This window comes from Mus pahari, chromosome X, assembly GCF_900095145.1.
Source record: "Mus pahari chromosome X, PAHARI_EIJ_v1.1, whole genome shotgun sequence".
Classification (NCBI taxonomy): domain Eukaryota; kingdom Metazoa; phylum Chordata; class Mammalia; order Rodentia; family Muridae; genus Mus; species Mus pahari.
Window position 1 is genome coordinate 89,978,772 of NC_034613.1, and position 22,676 is coordinate 90,001,447.

General features: G+C 37.6%; 1 protein-coding gene across 2 annotated transcripts in view; it reads right to left on the reverse strand.

Moving 5' to 3' along the window:
• Positions 1–6,759: 6,759 nt before the first annotated feature.
• The window catches only part of Nexmif (neurite extension and migration factor), a 103,775-nt gene continuing 87,858 nt past the window's right edge, over positions 6,760–22,676 (reverse strand). Inside the window, exons 3-5 of one of the 2 annotated variants that reach the window (XM_021187634.2) lie at positions 18,716–18,841; positions 13,675–18,052; positions 6,760–13,101 (exon numbers count right to left, since the gene is read on the reverse strand). In XM_021187634.2, the coding sequence (XP_021043293.1) occupies positions 13,008–13,101; positions 13,675–18,052; positions 18,716–18,794 (4,551 nt within the window). In that variant the 5' untranslated portion in view covers positions 18,795–18,841 and the 3' untranslated portion in view covers positions 6,760–13,007. The remainder of the gene's footprint in view (positions 13,102–13,674; positions 18,053–18,715; positions 18,842–22,676) is intronic. The other variant, XM_029534189.1, reaches the window with a different exon arrangement.

Genomic DNA, 22,676 nt, shown 5'->3' on the forward strand with positions numbered 1-22,676 from the left:
GCTTTATAAATCTCGTCATGCCTTTAATGTTAAGCTGTGTAGTCCAATCTTATTCCCAGATGGGAAAATTGAAACATGCAGGAAAATGATTTTTATGTGTTTAAATTTAATTTAGTAGCAAAGCCAGTAGTAGAGTCCAGGTTTCATGATTAATAATTTGCAGCTTTATCTCACCCTGCCACAAACATTAAATTAGTTCTAACAATAATGTTTCATACAATAGATTTTCTAATTTTATCTTCAAAATGGCATCTTTCTCCAAATGAAGATCTAAGTCTTTTTGAGGTAGTTTACTAATTTTCTTAGTTGGAAGCCAAATAAAAAGAGATATATTTGCAACATCTGAAGTGACCTCTCAAATCAAAATAACAACTATGAAGATGGAGCACATGCCTTTAACCTTAGTGCTTGGGAGACAGACATAGGTAGATCTCTGTGAGTTCAAGGTCAGTGTGGTCTACATAGCCAGTTCCAGGACAGCCAGGGCTGTTACACCATGATACCTTATCTCGAAAAACCAAAACCTAGAAAAGGGGAAAAAAACACCAAAAGAACTATGTAGCTGTGTGCTTGTATCTAATAAACAACAGTAGTTGTTAAGTAAAATTTGACTGTTTATAGCCATGAAGACCTCACAAGTGTGTTCTTCAATCTTCATGACAAGCACTGTTAACCTAGAACACTAAGTTGTGTAGTTAGACTCCCAAATCCTGCTCCCCATTCTCTCTCTCTCTCTCTCTCTCTCTCTCTCTCTCTCTCTCTCTCTCTCTCTCTGTGTGTGTGTGTGTGTGTATGTGTGATGTGCTGGGCTCAAATCCAGGGTCGTGTGCTCAGTCACTGCGTTGCACTGCTAGCACTATACACTATACTTTGGTTTTAGGGCAGAGACTTTGGAACACAGTGATTAAAGTAATTAATCCTAAATACCACTAGCATGCTCTGACACCTGATTCCAAAATGAAAGGAAGAATAGAAGGCAAGATATTTAGGAGTGACATCTAGTGACATTGATTCTGCTATTACAGTGGATAGTGATTTTTCCATTACAGGTTCTGATGGACAGTAGCAATTTCACTTTATATGTGATTGTTATTTTAACCTGCGACTGGCAGATGGGTGCTATGGTGCATACCTATAATCTCAGTACTTTAGAGACCAAGGCAGAAGGAGTTCCAGTTTAGTGCCTCAGGCTACATAAGCAGGCTCATCACAAAACAAAACCTAGGTAGGGATGGAGATATGGTTCAGTGAAGGACCTGGTTGCCTATAAGAACCCATACTGAGCACCTCACAGCTGCCCGTAACTCCAGTTTCAGAGAATCCAACACCTTATTGTCTCCTCAGGTACCTGGGCATATATGGTGCACATCCAGAAAAGCATGTACATGGTTGAACATATAAAAATAAAAACAAATGCCAGTGAAAATGTAGGGGAAAAGGAATTCTCAAATGAGTGTGGATAATTCTCAAAAAGCTAAAAATAATTTTGTTTGTTATTAGGAAAGAAGTAAAAATGAGCAAAGAATGCAAAAATGCTCTTTTCCATCATAACCCTTGATTTCAAAGAAACATTTGTAGTTTAGTGAGACTCAGATGTTGGTTTACTATTTCTTGTGACTAGGGATCATAAGAGAAATAAATTATGTGAAACTAAACTAAACCAATCTAAATATTAATCTATGGCCCAGCTATACTACATCTTACTCCACAGATACTTGCTCAGCCATGTTCATTACTGCCCTATTCATAAAAGCTAGGAAATGAAAACAACCTAAATGTCCTTCAACCAATGAATGGATAATGAAAATGTGGTACACATACACAATGGAATTTTACTCAATTGTAAAGAAAGATATAAAGTCATCAACTTTTCAGGTAAGTGAATGGATATAGAACATATTATACTCAGTGAAGTGATGCATACTCAGAAAGTCAAACATTGGATGTTCTTTTTTGTGGTCCTGTTTCACAATCCATAGATGTGAGTACTGGAGTAACCACAGAAACCAGGAAAGTAAAAAGTGACCAAGGGGTGGGAGAGGAACATTAGAGAGGATAGAAGGGTAAAGTAGTATGAAGAGGAAAGGAGGGGGTCCTTAATGGGTGAGAAGGGAGGGAAGGAACTACAGGGGGCAGGACAGATAACACTAAGGATGTTTGAAAAGATAAAGGGAATTACATTACTTAATTGTATCAAAATTAAATAATAACACACATATACAGTTTGAATAACTATATCACTTGAGGGTAATAATGTTCCCTTCAAAGTTATAAATTACTTTTTATAAGAATCCCAGCAATAAAGATGAAAGGATGGACTATCCAGAGACTACCCCATTCAGGAATCCATCCCATCATCAGCCACCAAACCTAGATACTAATGCTCATGCCAGCAAGATTCTGCTGAAGGGACCCTGATATTGCGGCCTCTTGTGAGGCTATGCCAGTGCCTGGCAAACACAGAAGTGGATGCTCACAGCCAGCTATTGGATGGAACACAGGGCCCCCAATGGAGGAGCTAGAGAAAGTACCCAATTAGCTGAAGGGGTCTGCAACCCTATAGGTGGAACAATAATATGAACTAACCAGTACCCCCTGAGCTTCTGTCTCTAGCTGCATATGTAGCAGAAGATGACCTAATCGGCCATCACTGGGAATAGAGGCCCCTTGGTCTTGCAAACTTTATATGACCCAGCACAGGGGAAGGCCTGGGCCAAGTAGTGGGAGTGGGTGGGTAGGGGAGCAGGGGCGGGGGGGGTATAGGGAACTTTTGGGATAGCATTTGAAATGTAAATAAAGAAAATAATAAAAAAATAAATAAATGAAAAAAAAAGAATCCCAGCAATAGGCATGGAAATCTTCCTCTCCAATTGTTAGTCAGGGAGTCCATGACCCTGCTAACAATATAGTCTATTGCTGTTGCCTTTGGTTTCTTCCCAGAGACTAAAGGTAAGGGCATATTACTGAAGATACCCTTTGGACACAGGGGTTGGAGGAATGGAGCTGGAAGTGGCTTGGAAGCTTTTTACCTAAAGAATGGCTCTTATAGTATAGGAGGGTATAGTGCAGGCTGCCAAACAGGAGGGACAGCAGTCTAACCTAGCTAAAAAGCCCATGAGCCACAACAATTGATAAACTGGTTAAAATATCCACAATAATGCAATAGTATCACTTTTATTTGGGGGGAAACAAATATCTATCTAATTGGACTAAAGACCTGCTTAACAGAAGAGAATTGTCTGATGTTATAAACTTAGCCAACTAGGGTCTGGTCATAGACCTTACTACCATCAGTTTCCTAAACTGCTATGATTTCTTCTTTCTAAATAATTATCTTTATATCTGCAGATGGGTATAGCTCTACTACCTTATCAAAAAAGCTTCTTTTGCATCAGATTGAAACTATTACAGGGATCCACAAATGGTTAAAAAAAATACAGTGACTGCAGGATGCCCAGCCACAATTGATACATCTGCAATGCAATCCCTACCATTAAAGCTCAATGCAAATCAGGGAAGAGGAGACAAAATGATTGTTATGAGACAGAGGCCCAGGACACCTATTAATAGATCATGACCCATAGATATGACAGGGGAAAGTATACCCATGAACTCTCAACAACATGGTTTCCTGAACAAGTCTAGCATAATGACAATACCACTTGACATGTCAATGAGAACAGGGAAAGTTGACATGGTTCCAGTCCTAGATGAAGAGCCACAGGTGGTCAATGGCTGCTGAGAGGGAGATAATTCAGGGGCAAATGCCCACTAGAGTCAGTAGGTTATATACATATGTATGCATGAATACATATATATGTACATTTTTATATATCAGTAATAATAATTAAAGAAAAGATCATAAATTTGGGATGGAGAATATGGGAAGAGTTGGAGGGGAAAAGGAAGGGCAGGAATGATGTGTACATAATTCTCAAAAGAAAAACTGTAAAAATGGGTCTGGATGGCTTCATATTTAAGAGCACTGGCTGCTCTTCCAAAGGACCTCAATTTTGTTCCTACACTCATGTGGTAGCTTATAATCACCCATAATACCAATTCCAGGGTTTCCAATGCCTTTTTCTGACTATGATTTATTCCTATATTGATCCTAATGTTATTTTTCTCCTCTCAGATCATGTCCTCAGTTAAAAATCAACTTTATTTTTTGACATATTTCTCTTCAATAATCTTGTGATTCATATGTCACAAATTCATTCCATTGTTGCATTGTATGCTACTGGAACCATCTGATCATAAGCCCACAACATGTATTCTCCCCATGATCATAAAAATAATGCAACCTCCACTTTTGTAATCACTTGCTTGCTCATTATAAAAACTCTCTCCTGCTCTTAGTCTGGGCAGCTTTCTATAAGTTTGGGCTGACCATAAAAAATAAATTTTTTACCTTGCAACACCTTGGCGTTAGCTCCTGAATTTTGACACATAAGCATTCATATCTCCAGTTCCAGGGGACTCAAAACCATCTCTGATCTCCATGGGAACCAGGTACATATGTGGTACACACCCATACATTTTAGCAGAACACTCGAACACATAAAATAATAAAATAGAACTGCCAACAACTGAAATAACACCCATAAACAAATTGACCATTGGGTATTTCTCCATTTAAACTATTAAATTGAAACTGTCTATTTCATTTGTGGACTACTAGAGAAAAATAGGTACTTTACACTTAAATTACTTGTTTTGATAAAATTTAATACACCACCACAAAGCCAGTTATTTATTTCATATAATGAATGTCAGAATTAATATGTATCATATTTGTAATGTGTTGTATGTAGTCAGTATGGTTTTTGCTATAAGTATCTTGATTTAGAAACCTGGGTTCATAAAGGGACAGATACAATAAACTTTCATGGGGTTCTTTGAAGATTACATCATCTTGAGGAAGTGAACTGTAATTCTGTCTTAATTTTCTTACATGTAAGATAGAGAAAAATACCTTTGCATGGTTTTGAGAAAATTTTACTCATATACAGTGGCTATCACATAATCGGCAATAATAGTGATAGTTATTGTCTTGTATCATTGTAGAAAGAGCAGATTAAGAGGACTTATTATAAGTGAGGAAAATGCTTTATAGGATTCATGCTCCTACTTAGTATAGTAATTACAAATCTATAAAACCTCTGAAATTCTATCAAATTCTGAGTGCATTAAAATTTGTGGATAAAACTCACAGACATAATTAGATATCAAGGTGATTGTAGCCTGAAAGGTTTAATAACTACACTCTCAATTATTTTCAAATGTAAACCTATTAGAAACAGTACCATAATAACCTGCTATGGTCTAATCTGAATTATCCAAAGGCTCGTGTATTAAAGACTTGTTTGTTAGCTAATGGGCTTTGAGAAGTCACTGGGTCATGATATTTCATCGGTGGATATTTCATTGGTGAATTCTCCCCATGATATTATTGGGAGGTTGTAGAAACTAGGAAGTAGAGCTTATTTGGAGGAAGTAGGTTATCAGGAGTGTGTACTCAAGAAGGATAAATTTTATCTTCAGGTGATTCTGTATCTCTGTTTCTTGGCTGCCATGCGGTGAGTAACATTGTTCTGCCAATACCCTCTCCATAAAGATGTTCTGAAAAAAAAAAAAAAACCAAAACAAACCAAAACAAACCACACTAACAATAGGAGCAAGTGACCATGGACTGAAAATTCTGAAAATTCTGGAACCTTGGTTTCAGTCTCCCATGACACGTGTTGAAGAGAAAACAAACAAACAAACAGTGTAATGTATTTGAAATATTTTGATGCTAAAATAATCTCTGAACTAACAGTGGAGAGTTTAATTCTACACTATTTTTACTTAGCAAGTTAAAATTTCTGTGATTTTACAAAATTTCTAGGTATAAAATCTAATTGAAACCCACTAAATGAAGACAATAATGAAATAGCACAGGTAAAATACCATTTAAAGCTTAACTGAAGTAGTGACAATGGATGTAGAAAGGTACAAGTATTTAAAGTAACCAGACGGGCATTAGGTCAGAGGTGAAGAGTTGCTGACATGGGTTACTAGGCAGATGGCAAGACTAATTCACTGCAATAAGGCACACTCAGATGGTAAAAAGATTATAAAATAATCTTGAGTAATTCGGTCTGAGGATGTTGCAGAATGTTCAAGTAGATGGCCGGTCTATAACTAGAAATGTATGTGCAGGAACTTGGGAGACATTTGTGAAAAAATCAAAGGGTAGTCAGAGTGATGAAGATGGATCTGTTTGAGTGAGAAGAGGGGCATTCATTCATAAACATTTTTCAGCTTCTTTGAATAATGATATTCAAAACAAAGGAAGTGGTTACTGGCTTCTGTGCACCATAATGACTTGTGGTTAGCCAGAGCTGTAGGCTGTGATGAGCAGTTCAAATGTCTGAGGACATAAAAGACTAATTTCTTTTTTTAGACACAGCAAGTATCAACATACTGGGAGTTCTGTAGTGGGACAGAAGCTGGGAAGTCCTGATTAAAACAATTAGGGACCATGGCTGAATAGTAAATAGGATAATGTGGAAACTGTAGGGAATTATGGAAAATCTGACATTCTTGTGTACCAGGCAAATCAGAATTTATTACTTTCAACAAACAGCTTTTACACTTTGAGAGGAATGTTTCTCTGCAGACTCCATCTGTACCACAAATGAAGAATATCATTCATTTTCACATTACTTGAAGAAGGAACAAACTAGAGAATAATTCCCAAATTTGAGGGGCACACAAAATTCTAGCCCAGTGCTTCTCAAACATTTCCATGTGTACAAATCACTTAGGGATCTTGTTGAAATCCATATTCTGATTCAGAATTGGCACGGAGCCTGGCATTCTGCATCCCTAACAAGTTCCCAAACGATGCTAATGATGTTGGTATTACTCAAAGTCTTAGTGTGTTTCAGTTCTATGGCAACTTGACATTGATTTGTGCATTTGTTCTTCAACAGGATAATGACTTCTGGTGATTCTTTTCTTTTCCTCTATGCTGTTTTGAAAGGTAGCTTTATACTTTGATCTAAATACAAATACACCTGGGCTTTTATTTTGCCTTATTTTTCATTTTACGTTTTCAGAAATTCATTTTTTATAACATTCTGAGATGGATTGTAAGAAAAACTGCTCTCACTAGAGACAGTTTGAGAAACACTGCTCTAGACATCGATGAACTGTTTATTTAAGATATAAATTCAATTAGAAATGTTTTTAATTCTGTTACATAAGATTCTAAAGCAGTATTTTAAACTTTTCTTTTCTTTATTCCATAAACAATAACAAACCTCAGCTAGGTAACATTATGACAGTTTCACCAGACATTCAGTCACAAATATTTAAAACTTTTTTCAACAAGAACAACAAAGCCAGAGGTGTTACAAGAATAATTTACAAGAAATTCTATAAAACAGCAAGAAGCTCACAAATGTTCATTTTCTTTTCACAAGATCACTACACTCTTTCACAACATATTTTTTGTTACAAAATTCCCAACAAAAGTGTTTTTTCTTTGTATTGTGGTTTCTAAAACCAGAAACTTTGAAGTAAATATCCTTTTATTAGCACATAGTGGTGCAGAAAAAGGAAAACTCTCACATACAGACACTTCACAGCACTTTTCTAAGAAAAATATACACTTACAAAATATGTTACAAATTGGCACACTTAAAAATATACAAGATTTTGTAGGCGTCTTAAGAGTGATCCTTAAGCTTTATACTTCAATTGACTCTACAGATTATTTATAAAGCTTAATTCTAAAAGAAAAAGGCAAATAATTTCCTAACTTTAAAGTTGCAGTGTCATGTGTCAAACAGAAACAGGTTACATTCATATAAAGGGTCTCTAAATGCTTTTACTTTAAATTTTCTTAAATGCTTAAGGGGCTTGGCGAAGAAGAAAAGTGGGGATAATCATTTTCTTTAGCACCATAAAGCATTTCACTTACTGAAGAGGTGCATTCAGTTCTATGGAAACTAAAGTCTAGTAAGTACATTCAAAACTCTGTAGGCAGCAAACTCCAGTCAGTGCTACAGCTATCCCAGTGGAGACTCTGAAGCTCTCCACCTCCCTGGGAGTGAAAAACAAAAGGCCCCTTTTAGTTTTCATTCAAGCCTTTTTCTTTTGTGCTGTAAAACTAGGCATCTCTCAAAGAGGCAGAATGATTTCAGTATCTCCTTCCTCCCTCCCTCCCTCCCTTCCTTCTTCCTTGGTTCTTTCATTTGTTCATTCATTCATTTCTTCCTTCCTTCCTCATCCTCCTTCTTTCTTTTATATTTTTATTTTTCAGACTGGGTCTCACACTATAGACCAGACTGGTCTGGAACTCCCAACAATCCTGCCTAGGACCAGGCATGAGCCCCCATGCCTGGTTACCTTTCTTCATTTAAAGTGGGCCCAGAGAACCCTGAGCTTGTTGGATACACAGACATCCTTTTCATATTGTATGGGTGAGTGTTTCTTTAGTGTATTTAGTATTGATTTACCCAATCACTGATTTTTAAAGCCTCATTCATTCCTTAAAACTTTCTACTAAGCCACTCTCTATTAGTGTCTTTCCCCAGTGTTTTATCATTTAGCTATGATTCTCAAACCAAGAGTACACCTCAAGTATCATATAGCTGCAATGGGATCTCTGCATCATGACTGTAGCTACTGTTTAATGTTGAGTGAAAATGTGTCTTAAAGGGTAGCCTGCATAGTCACCAAAATAACTCCATGCTGGCTGAGGACTCTTAAGCTGATGGTAGTGTTTCCCAAACTAAACATCCCAACTAATTTGTGTCCTTAACTTGGGTCTTTTGAGAAATCTCTATAAAATGCCTGGCCTACATTATGTTGACAAGATCTCTATTTGTCATGAAAATGTTTAATTTTGGTACTAAGCCTTCTAAACAAAATACTGGCTTAGAGAATTTTATGATTAGAAAACAAAACTTGCATTAGTTTTATTTTACAAAAGGAGATATTTCTGTTATGATTGGCAGCATTAAAAACCCTAAATGAAAATGAAAACTCTTTAAATTTGACAACCTTTCAGTCAAACAGGAGAAAAGAAACATTTCTAGTTCTAGCAACAGCTAGGACTAGCTAGTGTCCCATTTACCTCTTCAGCATAGAAATCCAACGCTGACTCTCCTCATTTCTCAGAACTGTTCTGAGTGCATCTATAAATTGTAGATCTCCAAAACACTAGTTCAGTTTGGTAAGAGCAAGGCAAAGAGGTCCTTGGATATGCTTTTCTCCTTTACGCAGTAAACACTATTTCAAACCCACTAAAATGGAAATTCACTAGAACTGCAAGACCTCACGTGAAATAACACAGGATGGGAGTTGATTACAGCATTTGAAGCATCCTTTATGCTTCTCTCTTACACACACACATACCCTCCTTTGTGTTCCCTACCCCCCAACGATTCTTCCCAGCAAAGAAAAGAGTCAGAGAAGGTGAAAATTTTTGTCACAAAAGCCCACCTAGCACCAAGGACTTCAGAGAGATGGCTAAAGAAGTGATGAATGAAGTAGTGCAGAAAGTTTGAAAAGATTTAGGAAAAGATAAGGCCTTAACATATAATTGCACAGAGCAGCAAGAAGTCAGTAGGGAAAGCTGTGAGGGAGCAGCATATGTGAAGCAGCTAAGATCTGAGACACTGGAGAGGCATAGAGGATGGCCACAGTTTCAAGCTAGTTACTCTAGTCCCAACACAACCCTCAATGTCTTGAAGACCCTTGGCTGGGGCCATTGTATCTGCACTCTGTTCCATGTAGTACAGCACCTGACCACAATAAGAGATTGGACCTGTTATCACATACCTTCAAGAGAAAGCAGTTTCAGTCTTTTCTCAATGGTATTTTGCATGTGCTCGTGCGTTTGTATTTTGAGTGAATAAGACTGGGAAGGTAGTCCTCTAAACTTCCAAAAGAAAGCTTCTAACTGTAGTTCTTAGACTTTGACAGTTTGAGATATTGAATAGAATACTACACAAGAAAAAAATTCAAGACTGATAAAAGGCAAGAAAGAAGAGCAAGGGAGGATATAATTTCCAAGGAAGTAAAAATTAAATGAGACTCCAGTGAGGAGGTGTTAATAGGATGCAGCTTCTCAGAAAGGAGAGGTTAGAAGGGAGCAGTCAGAAATTTCAGACCAAGGAAAATCCAGGGTTGTTGAGTTGAAGAAATCAGTGATAGGGCAAAACACTATTTTCATACATTGGTCCTCACTCCACTAAGGCAGCTGGTTGAATAAGAGATCTCCAGTAAGTTTGGCCTACTGTGTTGTGACAGAAAGGAAAATAATTCTGAGAGCAGAGGCAGGACCAACAGAATGCAAAGTGCTCAATGATGCACAGCATAGTATACAATAAGCATCTCTGCCTTGGTCTATTGCACACTCCTCAAATTCACTTTCTTGTTATGTTTCAATACAAAATGACTGGTTACAAGTCACTAGTCTATATGTCAAGAACATACAATGCATGGCAGGCCGATAAAAAGGTGCTTTACAATGGCAGTTCTCTTTGGAGAAAGATATGAACCATGCCCTAAAATTGGCCCCTAGTGGGCTCCATAGGAGCAACTGAAAGAGTGTCCACTCCAAAGGACTGATGATCAAGTTCTGACAATGGAACTGTTGGAAACAGTTTCAGGCTATCCTACCCCATTCTCCGAAGCTGAACATCATGATGCTTTAAAAAAATCTGGGACAACTGCTCCCGTATTTACTTTTATAAAAACACATTATACTCATAGAACATTTTCTTTATTTCTTCTTTAATTTCCACTTTTTGGTTACATAGAAGCACTCCATTCCTAAAACCAAGCAAGATGACTTTGAGGTCTGGAGTCTTGGGGATCACAATACAGGCTGAGGTGGTGATTCTAAGCAAAAATTCAGCTGCAAAACAAGACAAAAACCAAAACTGAACAAAGACCAGTTCCTAGGAAGTAGCCATCAAATTTAATACAAACAGCTAGCTATTAGCATATCAAGAAACAAAAGAAAGTGTTCTAGTTTGATTATTTTCTCTTTTGGATGGCCATTGTAGGGCAAGAGACTTGTTTCAGTTGGTGCCTTCCACTAAATCATTTTCCAGGGCTCACTGAACACAGTGTCAAAGCCTAGGAATGTGCCTGAACTCTCCTCACAGATTTCTCCTCACCCACTCATCCCCACAGACAAAAGAGACTGATGCTGAGAACACACACAATATAGATCATGGGATTGTTCATTTTCCTACCTAGCTGTAAGTAGTAGAGTAAGCTGGTGAAAGGAATCATGGGCTGGGAAATGTGTATGTTTATATACATGATAGGCTCCCTTCCATTTCTCTCTGACTACTTGAAGACATAGCTTCTCTGTTTGTGAATATATTTAGGTGTCAACGACTAGGTAGGTTGCTCATATTTTATTCAAAAATGTCTTTTGAAACATCTTCCCTGTTTTGTTAAGTCCCCTTCTCCCACCCCCTTATCCTCCTCCCTCCCACCCCAGCCTCTATATTCACAAGTTAATAGGTTAGTAACAATATTAGTAAGAATAGTAACAACAACAACAACCAACAACATTAATAATATTAGTCCCCTATATTGGTATAGCACTTTATGATCTACAAAGCGCTTTCACATCCATTATCTCATCTGTGCCACAATGCATCAGTCATTAGGCACATAGGCCTTAACTGTGCAAGGAAAAGAGATCAAATGGTATAAGTCAAGTGGTGAAGAAAGGGGAAGAAAAGGCTATTAGTGAGGAATGTGGGAACTGTGAAGTTTTTAGGTAGTGAAAGGGAGGGTTGAACCAAAAATATGAATTTAAAAAGTAATTAAAAATTGAGATTTATGTTTAGTGTGTGATATCAAAAAAGTAGTCATCCTCAGACTATATGTAGATGGCCTAAATTAGTTATTTCCACATATTGTTCAGCTTTACTTGGTATTGCATGTATTTAATCATAGGAAGAAAAATTCTGTCAATCTGAGATGCCATTTTTAAAAATGACATTGGCATTGCAAGAGCAACATTTAAAGAACACTACAGCCATGTTGTGAGTGCACTTTTGACATAACTGGAATAAAACATTTAGGAAACTACTTAAATAAAAGCAATCTATGTATTTTATTTATTATTAGTGTCAATTTTATAGCTATTTTATAATTTATCCCAGGCTATTATAAAATATATAAAACTGAGATATAAAGTATCAGCAATATAACTTTGCACTTTAAATTCTTTTCTGTTACAGATTTTGCTTTGGAAAACCAACTTTCAAAGCAGCTGTTTGATTTCCGTGTACAAGGTTCTGTAAATGTGTATACTCTGCCCCTGATGGACTTAGCTGTTATGACCTAAGCTTTTCCAACATTTTAATCCTTAGATGATGGAACAAACACATCTCTATTGTGCCTTGTTTAACTGTTCATATTTCCACACAGGATAGTAGAGTTTAAAACATGAAAAGAATGGATGGATGGATGGATGTGTATACATATATTTAATAATCATGAATGAGTTTTAAACGGTGGGTTGAATCTGTGAGATGAAGTAAGAAAATTTGGCACAATTCAAACATTATCCTTTGTTTTGGTAAACTGTATAACACAACATATTTTCCACTGTGATCTATAGGTGCTATCCACAAAAGTGGGGGTGGTTAATAGCAAGAATCACTGGAATGTTTCTAGTAAATTAACAGGGACAAGTCCCCCAAATACTCACAACCAAATGTTGATATAGAAGTAAAACTATATACAGTACAGTTACTTATTTGTAGTTTGGCACAAAGTTTTCCATTTTTTTCCTTGTGGGTAAACAGTGCATAAACTACTCGTGCAACTGTATGACTTTTAAAGTCTTTTACACAGAACATCAGATTAAAGTTTGATTTCAAAGACTTATTCCCACGATTTAAAATTCTTTTCTTTAAGCACTTACAGATCAACATACATACCACAAAGCTTATTTTGAAAGAAAGAAAACACAAACATCAAATGTCTTTCTGGAAAATGTGAGTCTCTTCTTCAAACACAGGTAAAACCCCAAATGCTGTTTCTGCTTTTAGGAGATTGTAGTTGGAATCCCTGCAGAAAAATCAAAGAATTTATGCCATCTTAGTAAGTTTTAGTGTATGTCCCACGAAGGGATCATACCCTGTAAATATATTAACACCATACTAGATGTTGTATGATGCAGAAAGGTAGAGAAAGCACTCCTAATTGTCATGTGCTGACAACTAATGCTCTTTTGTTTAAATGATCTTGGCTTTTTGTCTACATGACTTTTTGAATATGTTGTCCAGAATCTGTCTTTATTGCAAAGCCCTTCCATTCCAAAAATCATTCAAGAGCATGTTTTAGTTCTCTTTTCTTAATAAGCAAAAGTTAACGCTGAAGAGAAGAAAAATGTAGCCTTTGTTAGAACTTATATCCCTAGCTAAGCCACAATAAAATTGCCCAATATTTTGGGTGGCTTAAAGGTACAGGGATTTCCATGCATTTTTTTCTTTTCTTTTTAATTTGAAAAAAGAGGAGAATGGGAAAGAGTGTCTCATGCAAAACTTCTGCTTTCAAGAGGGAAAAATGAGGAACTCTGGGCTCAGCAGGGTAGGAAAGCCAAGGGCACATCTCATCTGAGCCATTTTGGTGCAGTATTACCTCAGTTTTTCAAAAGAAGTTGTTCCAGCCTCATCCTTGTGGACCTGTTCTCGTTCCACGTGCTTTCCCTTATATTTCTCATCTCGCAGGCTCTTGGAGCTGGATTTGTGACGATATAATTTTTTGTGTGTTGGTCCATTATTGCCTAAAGTGTTCATATTACTGTACTTTTTATCAAAGAAGGCAGATCGAGAGTCCTCACTGGAACCAGGCATATCTGCATGACCAGGCTCACCAATTGCCGCTTTCCCATTGGTTTTGCTCACAGCTTTGACTGACCTGTGATTCTTAGTAGCTCCTGAAGACCCATTAGTAATCTTTTTCTTAGATTCTTGTGGTGTTCCAGCCAGTATTTTGAGGGTTTTTAATTTTAGGCTATTGGAATCAGGGGAGTAGAATGTGTTGGACTCCCCTTGGTGCTCCATGGGTTCCCAAAGGGGCTCCATGGAGGCCATCATGAATCTTTGCACATCTGCCATACCAGAGGCAATATTGGATAAGATATAGGAAGGCTCTTGAAACTCTCGTTGGTCATCATCCAGAAGGTTGTTGGTATTAGTGACTACACTCATGTCATTCCAGCCTGGCCTGCTCTCCTTTCCCAAAGCCCAATCTCCAGAAAGTCCCTTCTGACTTTGTATCTTCATAGAGGCAACAGGACCACCATGTTGAATACATTCAGTCAGTGTCTTTGCATTGGAGGATGTACTATTGGGTTGGCCCCCACTATGGCCAATCCCAATTTGCATCTTCTCTCCATTGACAGCAGCCACATATTTCCCTTTCTTTGTTGATTTAGGAACCTGGCGGGAGGTTTTGCTAGGTGGCTTTTCAACCCCTTTGTTGCTTGCTTTTGGCGATTTTTTCCTGGAATTTTTCTGAGAAGAACTTTGGCTTATAGCACCACTCTTGCCAGGTGAAGTTTTCTTTCTTGATTTTGACACTTTGCTGTTGGTATTAATTTGCCCAGCTGACTCATCAAATGTTGACAGGCAAGGGCTTTTTTGGAGCAGGCCAACAGAGTCCTCATCATTGAACATATGGAACTGAAACTGATGGTTATTTAATGTAAAGCCATCATCTGCTTGGACCTGTTGTGAAAGGGTATTACAGTCCCACTTGATTTTTTCCACGGTGCTCAAGGATCCCGGGACACCTTCTTGGAATCCTTTCATTGTTCCTAGTGTTTTGATACTCTCACATCTGGTACTCTGAGGAGAAAGACTGGGGGTGTCTGGGGGAGACATTTCTAAGAGAGAAGAGTGTCGGAACTTGTCAGGAGTGAAGTTGGAGATGTCGAGGAGGTCAGTGGACTCCTTTAGTGGTGCTATTTCATCAATGGTCTGCTGGATCACCAGTTTGGGGCTGCAGTGGGCCAGAAAGTCATCATTGATTTCATCATCACCATCCTTTTCACAGGATTTCAAGCTTAAGGAACAATAATTGCTTGAACTTACAGTAAGAGGAGTCATCGAATCAAAGCTAAAGAGCCGACCATCATCATCTGTACTGAGTGGGCCCTGCTGGAACGGAAAGCAGATCTCTCCATTATTAAAGTGACACAACTGATACAAGTCATCAGGTGGGAGATGTGAGTCCTGCACAGAGGCATACAGAACCTTGTTGCAACCACTGGCATCACTATTGAGGCAGACAGGACTATATGTTATAGCTGTGAGGTTATTCTCCATGGAGACAACTTGAGACGCTTCAAATTCACTAGGTTGGTTTGTGGCTATCTCCCTGGAGACTTCAGTCATGAACTCCTGGGAGCCGGAGGCATCCTTGTCGGGCCACACCCTTCCGTAGTTGCTTGCTTCCATTTTGAAGTTCTGAGACGATTGCTGCAGCTGAGAATCAGAAGATGAGGACAACACACAGTCTTGAGCAGACTGGAGAGGTACAAATGCTTTTTCCGTTTGAGTGAGGTTGCCTTCATTTTGCTCTGCAGAATGGTTGGTGAAGTATGGAATACTAGTATTATTTGACAAGTCAGAAGCATCTAACAGTGTTTGCAGATACCCTCCAGGAATAACAGGTATATTAGTGGCAACATTAGCAGATGATAGAGGCATTTCAGAAGAGCAGGTGGTTGGTAAGAAAGTGGAATTCTTAACAACTTTTGTCTCTTGAAATTCAGACATATGGGAACTGTTTAAGGTTCCAGGAGTGACTTCATTTTTTAAATTAGCCTTGGAGGATGTGTCTTCTGAGACAGGGCTCATTTGAACAACTGGTTTGTTTTCTTGTCCAGCTTTGATTTTTTTGGATTTTAACCTAGCTTCACTTTTAAATTTAATTTTGTTAAGCACTTTCCTCTCTGGGCCCTTGAACTCTGTATCTTGAGCTTTGACTTTCCCCGAGTCAGGGACTATGAGGCCATGTAAATGTGATCCATTGGCACAACTTGGGTCAGTAAGAAGTGTTGATTTTGGTGTACCTTTTACACCTTCTTCTTTGCGATTATAAGCTTGTTTCTGATCACTGCAGAATGAAACCTGCTTACTACTTGCTGAAGTTTCCATGGATTGGATCCTTTGAATCCTGTGTCTGTTGCCAAGCTTAGATTTTCGTTTACGAGCAGGAGGCAGGAATGACACCTCAAAGCTACCTGGTTCAAAGCTTTGCTTTTGGCACAAGGGAGTTTTGACTGAGTCTGTGTTGCTGTTTTTCTGCTTTTTCTTCTTTTGCCAGAATGCTTTCAAAGGTGACAACTTGGCATACTTACTGAGCTGATTCTCACTCAGATTTACTGTGGTTTCACTGGCATCTACCTTACTTAGCTTCACCAACATGTTCTTCTCACCTTTAAAGCGATTGATAATGATATATTTAATAATAACAGGGGGTTCTTTACGTGTTACTTTTCTTCTCTTTTTGGGACACCATTCATCATCATCTTCTTCTTTGGAACCACCTGGAGGCCATTCCTTTCTCTCATTTACTTTTTCCCCCTCTAGCGAGTCAACATCATATAGATAATCTTCGCTGTATCTGACTTTTCTCTTGGCTCGAAGCCCGTAGTTCTGCTGGGAGGATGAACTTCCAGAATTAGTGTCCCGAGCCATGTAGCGGCTACAGTCTTTGATCTCCCCCATGGCATCATATGAGACCTCAATGAAGGAACTGTCATCACTGAAATTCCCTGATGTCTCCAGGGAATTAGTAAGTTGGTCAGGCTTCAGGTTCTTAAATTGCTCTACATCAAGACCATTACATGGTTTATTGTTTAATGCAGGCTTTTCTCCATTATCTTTTTCATCTTTTGTTTCTATGCTTTTGTCTTCATGTACTTCCTCTTTGTCTTTCTTCTTGTCCAAGTTTTTATCTTCTTCTCCCCAGATGACGCTCACATCAGGGACCTTGAATTGAGAAAGATCACTGCTCTGCTTGAGGACTCCACTCTTAGATTCCCGCTTGGGACACGTAGTAAAGACACTGGGGAAAAAATTGAATTGGGCATCTTCCTGCATCAGAAGAGTGGTCTTGTCTCGAACATTGTCCTGAAAGGACTCATATCGAATTTTGAGGGAGCAGACATCACTGCCCAGGGTTGACTCATCATCGTCAAACATATAGTTCTCCACATCTTCTTCAGAGAAAAGGTTAACAGACAGTTCATTCTTAGAACAGAGGTCAAGTAGCTCAATCTTACTCTCACTAATAAAAGTCTCAAAGTAACCCCAATCCTGATTGGAATTTGCCAGCAAAGCTTCTTCCGTGTTGCACTTATCTAATAGTAATGCCTCATAATAACTTTTCTGAGTTGGATCTTCCAAGTCGATGTCAGGTTTCTCAGATTCTCGTCTATCTCCTGCCCTTGACTTATGCAGGGGGAAGCCTAACAACTGGTCTGAAAGCAGCTGCTCTCCATACTTAATGTTTTCCCCAGCATTAATGCATTGAATCCCTATGTCAGAGACTGCACATGTTTCATAATCTCGATTTAGATCACTGACTTTCAGACTGATCCCTGGTTCAGGATCTACTGCTTCTTTTGATTCCATGAAGCAACCTAAGCAAGTCCGGCTTGGCTGCATGAGGCAGTCTCCGTTCAGAGCGGACATGCCTGCAGGTTCCATTATGGCAAATGGAGCTTTCTCACACTCATTGGGCAGTGACCATGTGTTCAGGCCCTTTGCAACTCCAGATGTGAGGGAGATGGCATTCACAGAAGCACTATTAGCAGAATGATCAGGTGCTTCAATCAGGGCCAAAGGAGATGGAGGGCTCTGCATACACGGCTTCTTAGATGGCAGAGGAAGAAGACCCCTGGGAAACATTGGGGACTCTTTCTGTACCACTGGCATAGGATGGATTGGAGTAGTAGCTTCTAGAGCTACAAATGACTTCATTGCCATATCCTGGTCCTCTGAGTCTAGAAAAAAAGGGGTAAAAAGGCAGGAATAAAGTTAAGGCTCTTAGATGAGACTCAAGTCACCTTCCCTTAATTAGTTTCTGATATGTGGACATCATATAATAAACTAAGCTTCTGTTTCTCTAGCTTTATGAATTACTACCTAAACATTATAAAAACAATTCTAATTTAATACTGAAACATTTATATATGTGAAAAATAATCATTTTATTTCAGCCCAGGGAAAGGTAGAGCCCCCATCAGAAGTGAGGAAAGAACTGGACTGAGAGGTCAATTGGAAAGCCAAAGCTTTCAGAGGCGAAGATGCACAGGGGGCTATTCATGATTTAAGCTTCAAGACACATGCCCATACTTGAAAAGTTAAGTTAGAGAAGTTCATAGTGAAACTATAAAAGTCTCACATCAGAACATACTTATAATTTACTAGTAATTTTGACAAATTTCTTTTAACAAATGAATCTGACAGAGCAAGAGAATTTATCTGAGATCTTTCAGAGATTCTTCTAGTTCAGTTAAAGATCTGGTAGAATAAAGTTTAGATTTACATCTACTTCAGATACATTTTGGATTCAACCTGTCTCAGGTTTCAGTATACTCAAAATCCACGTTAATAAGAAAAGACTACCAGAAAAGACAATGTATATCATCATTAAACTCTCTTACCATTTTCTTTGACCCCATTAATCAGATTGTTTTCTCCATTAGCCGAGGCAGCAATAACTTTATCTTGTTGGTTATCCATGAATGTAGTCTCTTACTGTTTCATTCCAATTTCAAATGCTGTCCAACCTGCACATTTGAAATACACAGTGTCAGTCATTCGGTTTGTCTCATTTTGTATTTTACATGTTATTTCAGCTATAGAGTTTGTAAAATGCTCACTGGGATCTGTTTTCTAGACTGGCTTCATTACTTCTGTTTTTGTTAAATAGCTTATACCTATTATACAAGGTACATATTTCCTATTAACAACCATATTATTCAAAACTAACGCAGGATGAAGCAGGAAAATGCACAAAATTAGCCTAATTATAGTTGCCCAATTAGGAAAGATGCAAAGTAAAGTCTAGGCTAATTTTAAATAATGTGTGTATATGTGGGAATTAGTTTTGTTTACTTTGTTTCTTCTTTACATGTCCAGATGTTCTTTCAAGACAAACCAATTCATAGATAATAATATATATATTATATATATATACTCATATAGATCATACTTAATATCTTTTTATTAAAATATAATCACATCATTTTCCTACATCCCCCTTCCTTCCTCCAACTCCTACCATGCCCCACCCCTGCTTCACTCCCTCTCTAATTCCTGGCCTCATTTTAATATATGTATATCATATTTGTATCTGTACCTATATTCATATCTATAATTATATATCACACCCATTTTCTCTTTGCCTTAAATTTTTATTTCTGAAGTTGAAAGAGGTAGAAGATACCTTAATTTCTTGACATATATATATGACTTCAATAGAATTTTGACAATCATTTCTCTTAAAACACATCAAGATTTTAAAAATGTGACCATAAGTAAGATCTAGATTTTATGAAAAGAAGCAGATATAGGTATATTGAAAATGATAGATGGATGAATCCATTTGTGATAAATGTGACTACTATGTGCCACCATCACATCCAGAAATCCCTATTAATTTTAGCTAACCTATATTCCTAACCACTATTCCCAGTCAAGTTTTTATCCCACACACTAAGGCCATGTGCGTCTCACCTGACATCTCAGCACTCAGGAGGCAAAGGTTAAATGCAAGGCCAGTCCAGTCTACATAGTAAGACCCTGACTCAAAAACAAAGCAAGTCAAATGGCCTTCACCGCTTCTCTGAGCATCCCTTTTATGAGACACCAGGCATACCTATTACTTTCAACCTCAAAGGCCTGTAGAGGCTTCCTTTCTCCTCTAGTCTTCTCTGCACCATCTTTGTGACATTTAAGAGACTTCCAAGTAGACTACATTTGTAAGAGCAGAAATCAATATGAAAGTAGATTTTAAAAAATTGAACTGCCTATGTTAAAGGGCTATACAAAGGCTAGAAAGTAAAATATTTACTAAGATCTGAATGAGATAAAGAAGGAACAGAAGAACTTATGGGGACTTATAGGAAGTAGTTTTCATTCCTAGATATTCTCAACTTTACTGGGACATCCTAGAGTTTCATTTTCAGAACTATTATTTTCTCTCAGGTTCAAAAAATGATAGAGGAGTCCTATCATGGTTTGTCAGATGGTTCTTCTAAAAAGAATCCCTCCTTGACTATAGACCCACTCATACAAGTAGTAGAATAGCACATTAAAACAAACCAACATATATATATATATATATATGTTGGTGTGCCCTGGAAGGACCTCATCATTGAGTATGGTACTTTATGAGAATGAGTTTATATAAGATATAATCAGAGTGACTTTGTTGCCAGGCAGCACTGAGGTACATTTAAAGCCTGAGTTTGATAGCTTTGGTTAAATTTTTAAAAACTTTCTCCATATCATTTCTAATCTCTTTTTAAAATATTGATATTTCCTGTTAATAACATTTAAAAATGTTATTAAATTATTTTCAGAAATATAGTTACTGAACTATATTTCTTGAAGGACCTTGGAAGATAATTTAATCCCAAATTTGTCATTTTACAGACAGTAAACAAGTTCCAAAAGGAGAAAGTATTTGCCAATACCAAAAAGTGCATTGGTATTATTTACACATCACTATATGTGTATTAGCTTCTAGTCCAGAAGTATCCCCAACTGCATCAAGTTTTGCTAGGTAAAATAAATTACAAATAAAAGAACCACTAATCATATTTCTAATTTCTTGTCTTTCTTTATTGGCAGAAATGTTGTTACAAATCCAAGAGCTATCCTTGTTTATCTCAAGATGAAATAAAGAGGGGTGGGAGAAAAAAAGTTCTCATTCACCTGGGACAAAGGTTCTGCTAAATCCAGCTTTCAGATTTTAGAGTTCTATGTTATACCATAAAGCAAACTAGTTCCTATTACACATCACACATCACACACACACACACACACACACACACACACACACACACACACACACAGAGTTGTGTATCCTGAAGTAAAAGCACAATATGTTTTTTCCCAGTGTGAAATCAGGTTACTATACAGAGAAACAAAAGTTGGAAGATGACTGGAGCTAGGGATTCATTTAATCTCAAAGTGCTAAAATGAATTCAGCTATTTAGTAAGACCAAGTTAAAACATCATTGGAAAAATTTTGGAGTGAGAAGAAGGACTAGAGATAATATTACAAGTAAAAAAATGTTAAGAGTTTTCAGTGATTGGCCGGGCGTGGTGGCGCACACCTTTAATCCCAGCACTCGGGAGGCAGAGGCAGGCGGATTTCTGAGTTCGAGGCCAGCCTGGTCTACAGAGTGAGTTCCAGGACAGCCAGGGCTAAACAGAGAAACCCTGTCTCAAAAAAACAAAAAAAAAAAAAAAAAAAAAAAAAAAAAAAAAAAAGGAGTTTTCAGTGATTGTTGGAACACAGTCCAAGAATGAAGTAGTGTGAGATTTCTGAGTGCTTGGGAGAAAACTCCAAGACCTTAAGACAAGAGTCTTGTGACCTCAGTTTCTTTAAACACAGGAAATTGGTTTTGGTGTGTGCACAGCTTGCCTGCCACGTGAGGCAACATTTAGTTATGTAGGACTCTACCCAGTTCTATCATCCAAGTCTGCAGTAGGGAAGAATAGTGAGGGACTAGGCTTGCAGGTCACTTATTAAGGAGAAAAATAGTTTCTGAGGAAGGCAAGGGCAATCACATTCTTCTTGGTTTTCTTACATTCTTTTATTATCCACTTATCTATCAATAGAGCCAAGTATTATAAAGACTTTTTTTTAAACTGTAACATCCATCTAGTTTTTTGGAACATCTAAATTTTACCTTTTTATATTGTGGCTAGCAGTCAGCAGTAAATTTAAATTTAAATACGATTAGATTAAAAGCAGTTCATCAACCATTCTAGTCATATTTCAGATGTTCAGTAATGACATGTGGCTAGTGTAGCCAATACAGACCATTTTGATTATTATACACATGCAAACAAGTCAGCACTGCTGTTCTTACTTGCTAATCACCTAGTCATTTTCTCTGTTTGTACATGCTTATATGATTTTTATTATTTTGTTGGTCTCAATGAATCAAGCAAAACTTTCCTCTTGTATACCACTCAGCTGCTCTTGCTTATTTCTAATCTCTTTCACAGGTAACCCTACCAATGTGCTAAATGCGCATGTCTACATACCCATTTAAAGGAGTACTGTTACATGTTCATACTTCAAATTCACATGTGAATGGCATCATGTTATATAGATCTCACCATTTAAGTTTTTTTTTTTTTCTCCTCAAAATAAGGTCTCACTACTCATTGCTGGCCAGGCTTCTTCTACAAGTGCTGCATTACAGTACTGCACCACCATGCTAGGCCTCATTATTTCCATTGTTAGAGAACACATTTGTAAGATTTGTTCACACTTCTATGCAAATATTACATGTTTTAAATTTTCTATCTGTTACAGAATGCTCTATGGTATATACTTACCAGAGTTTGTACTTCTACTTTCATTTTGATAGAAACTCAGAA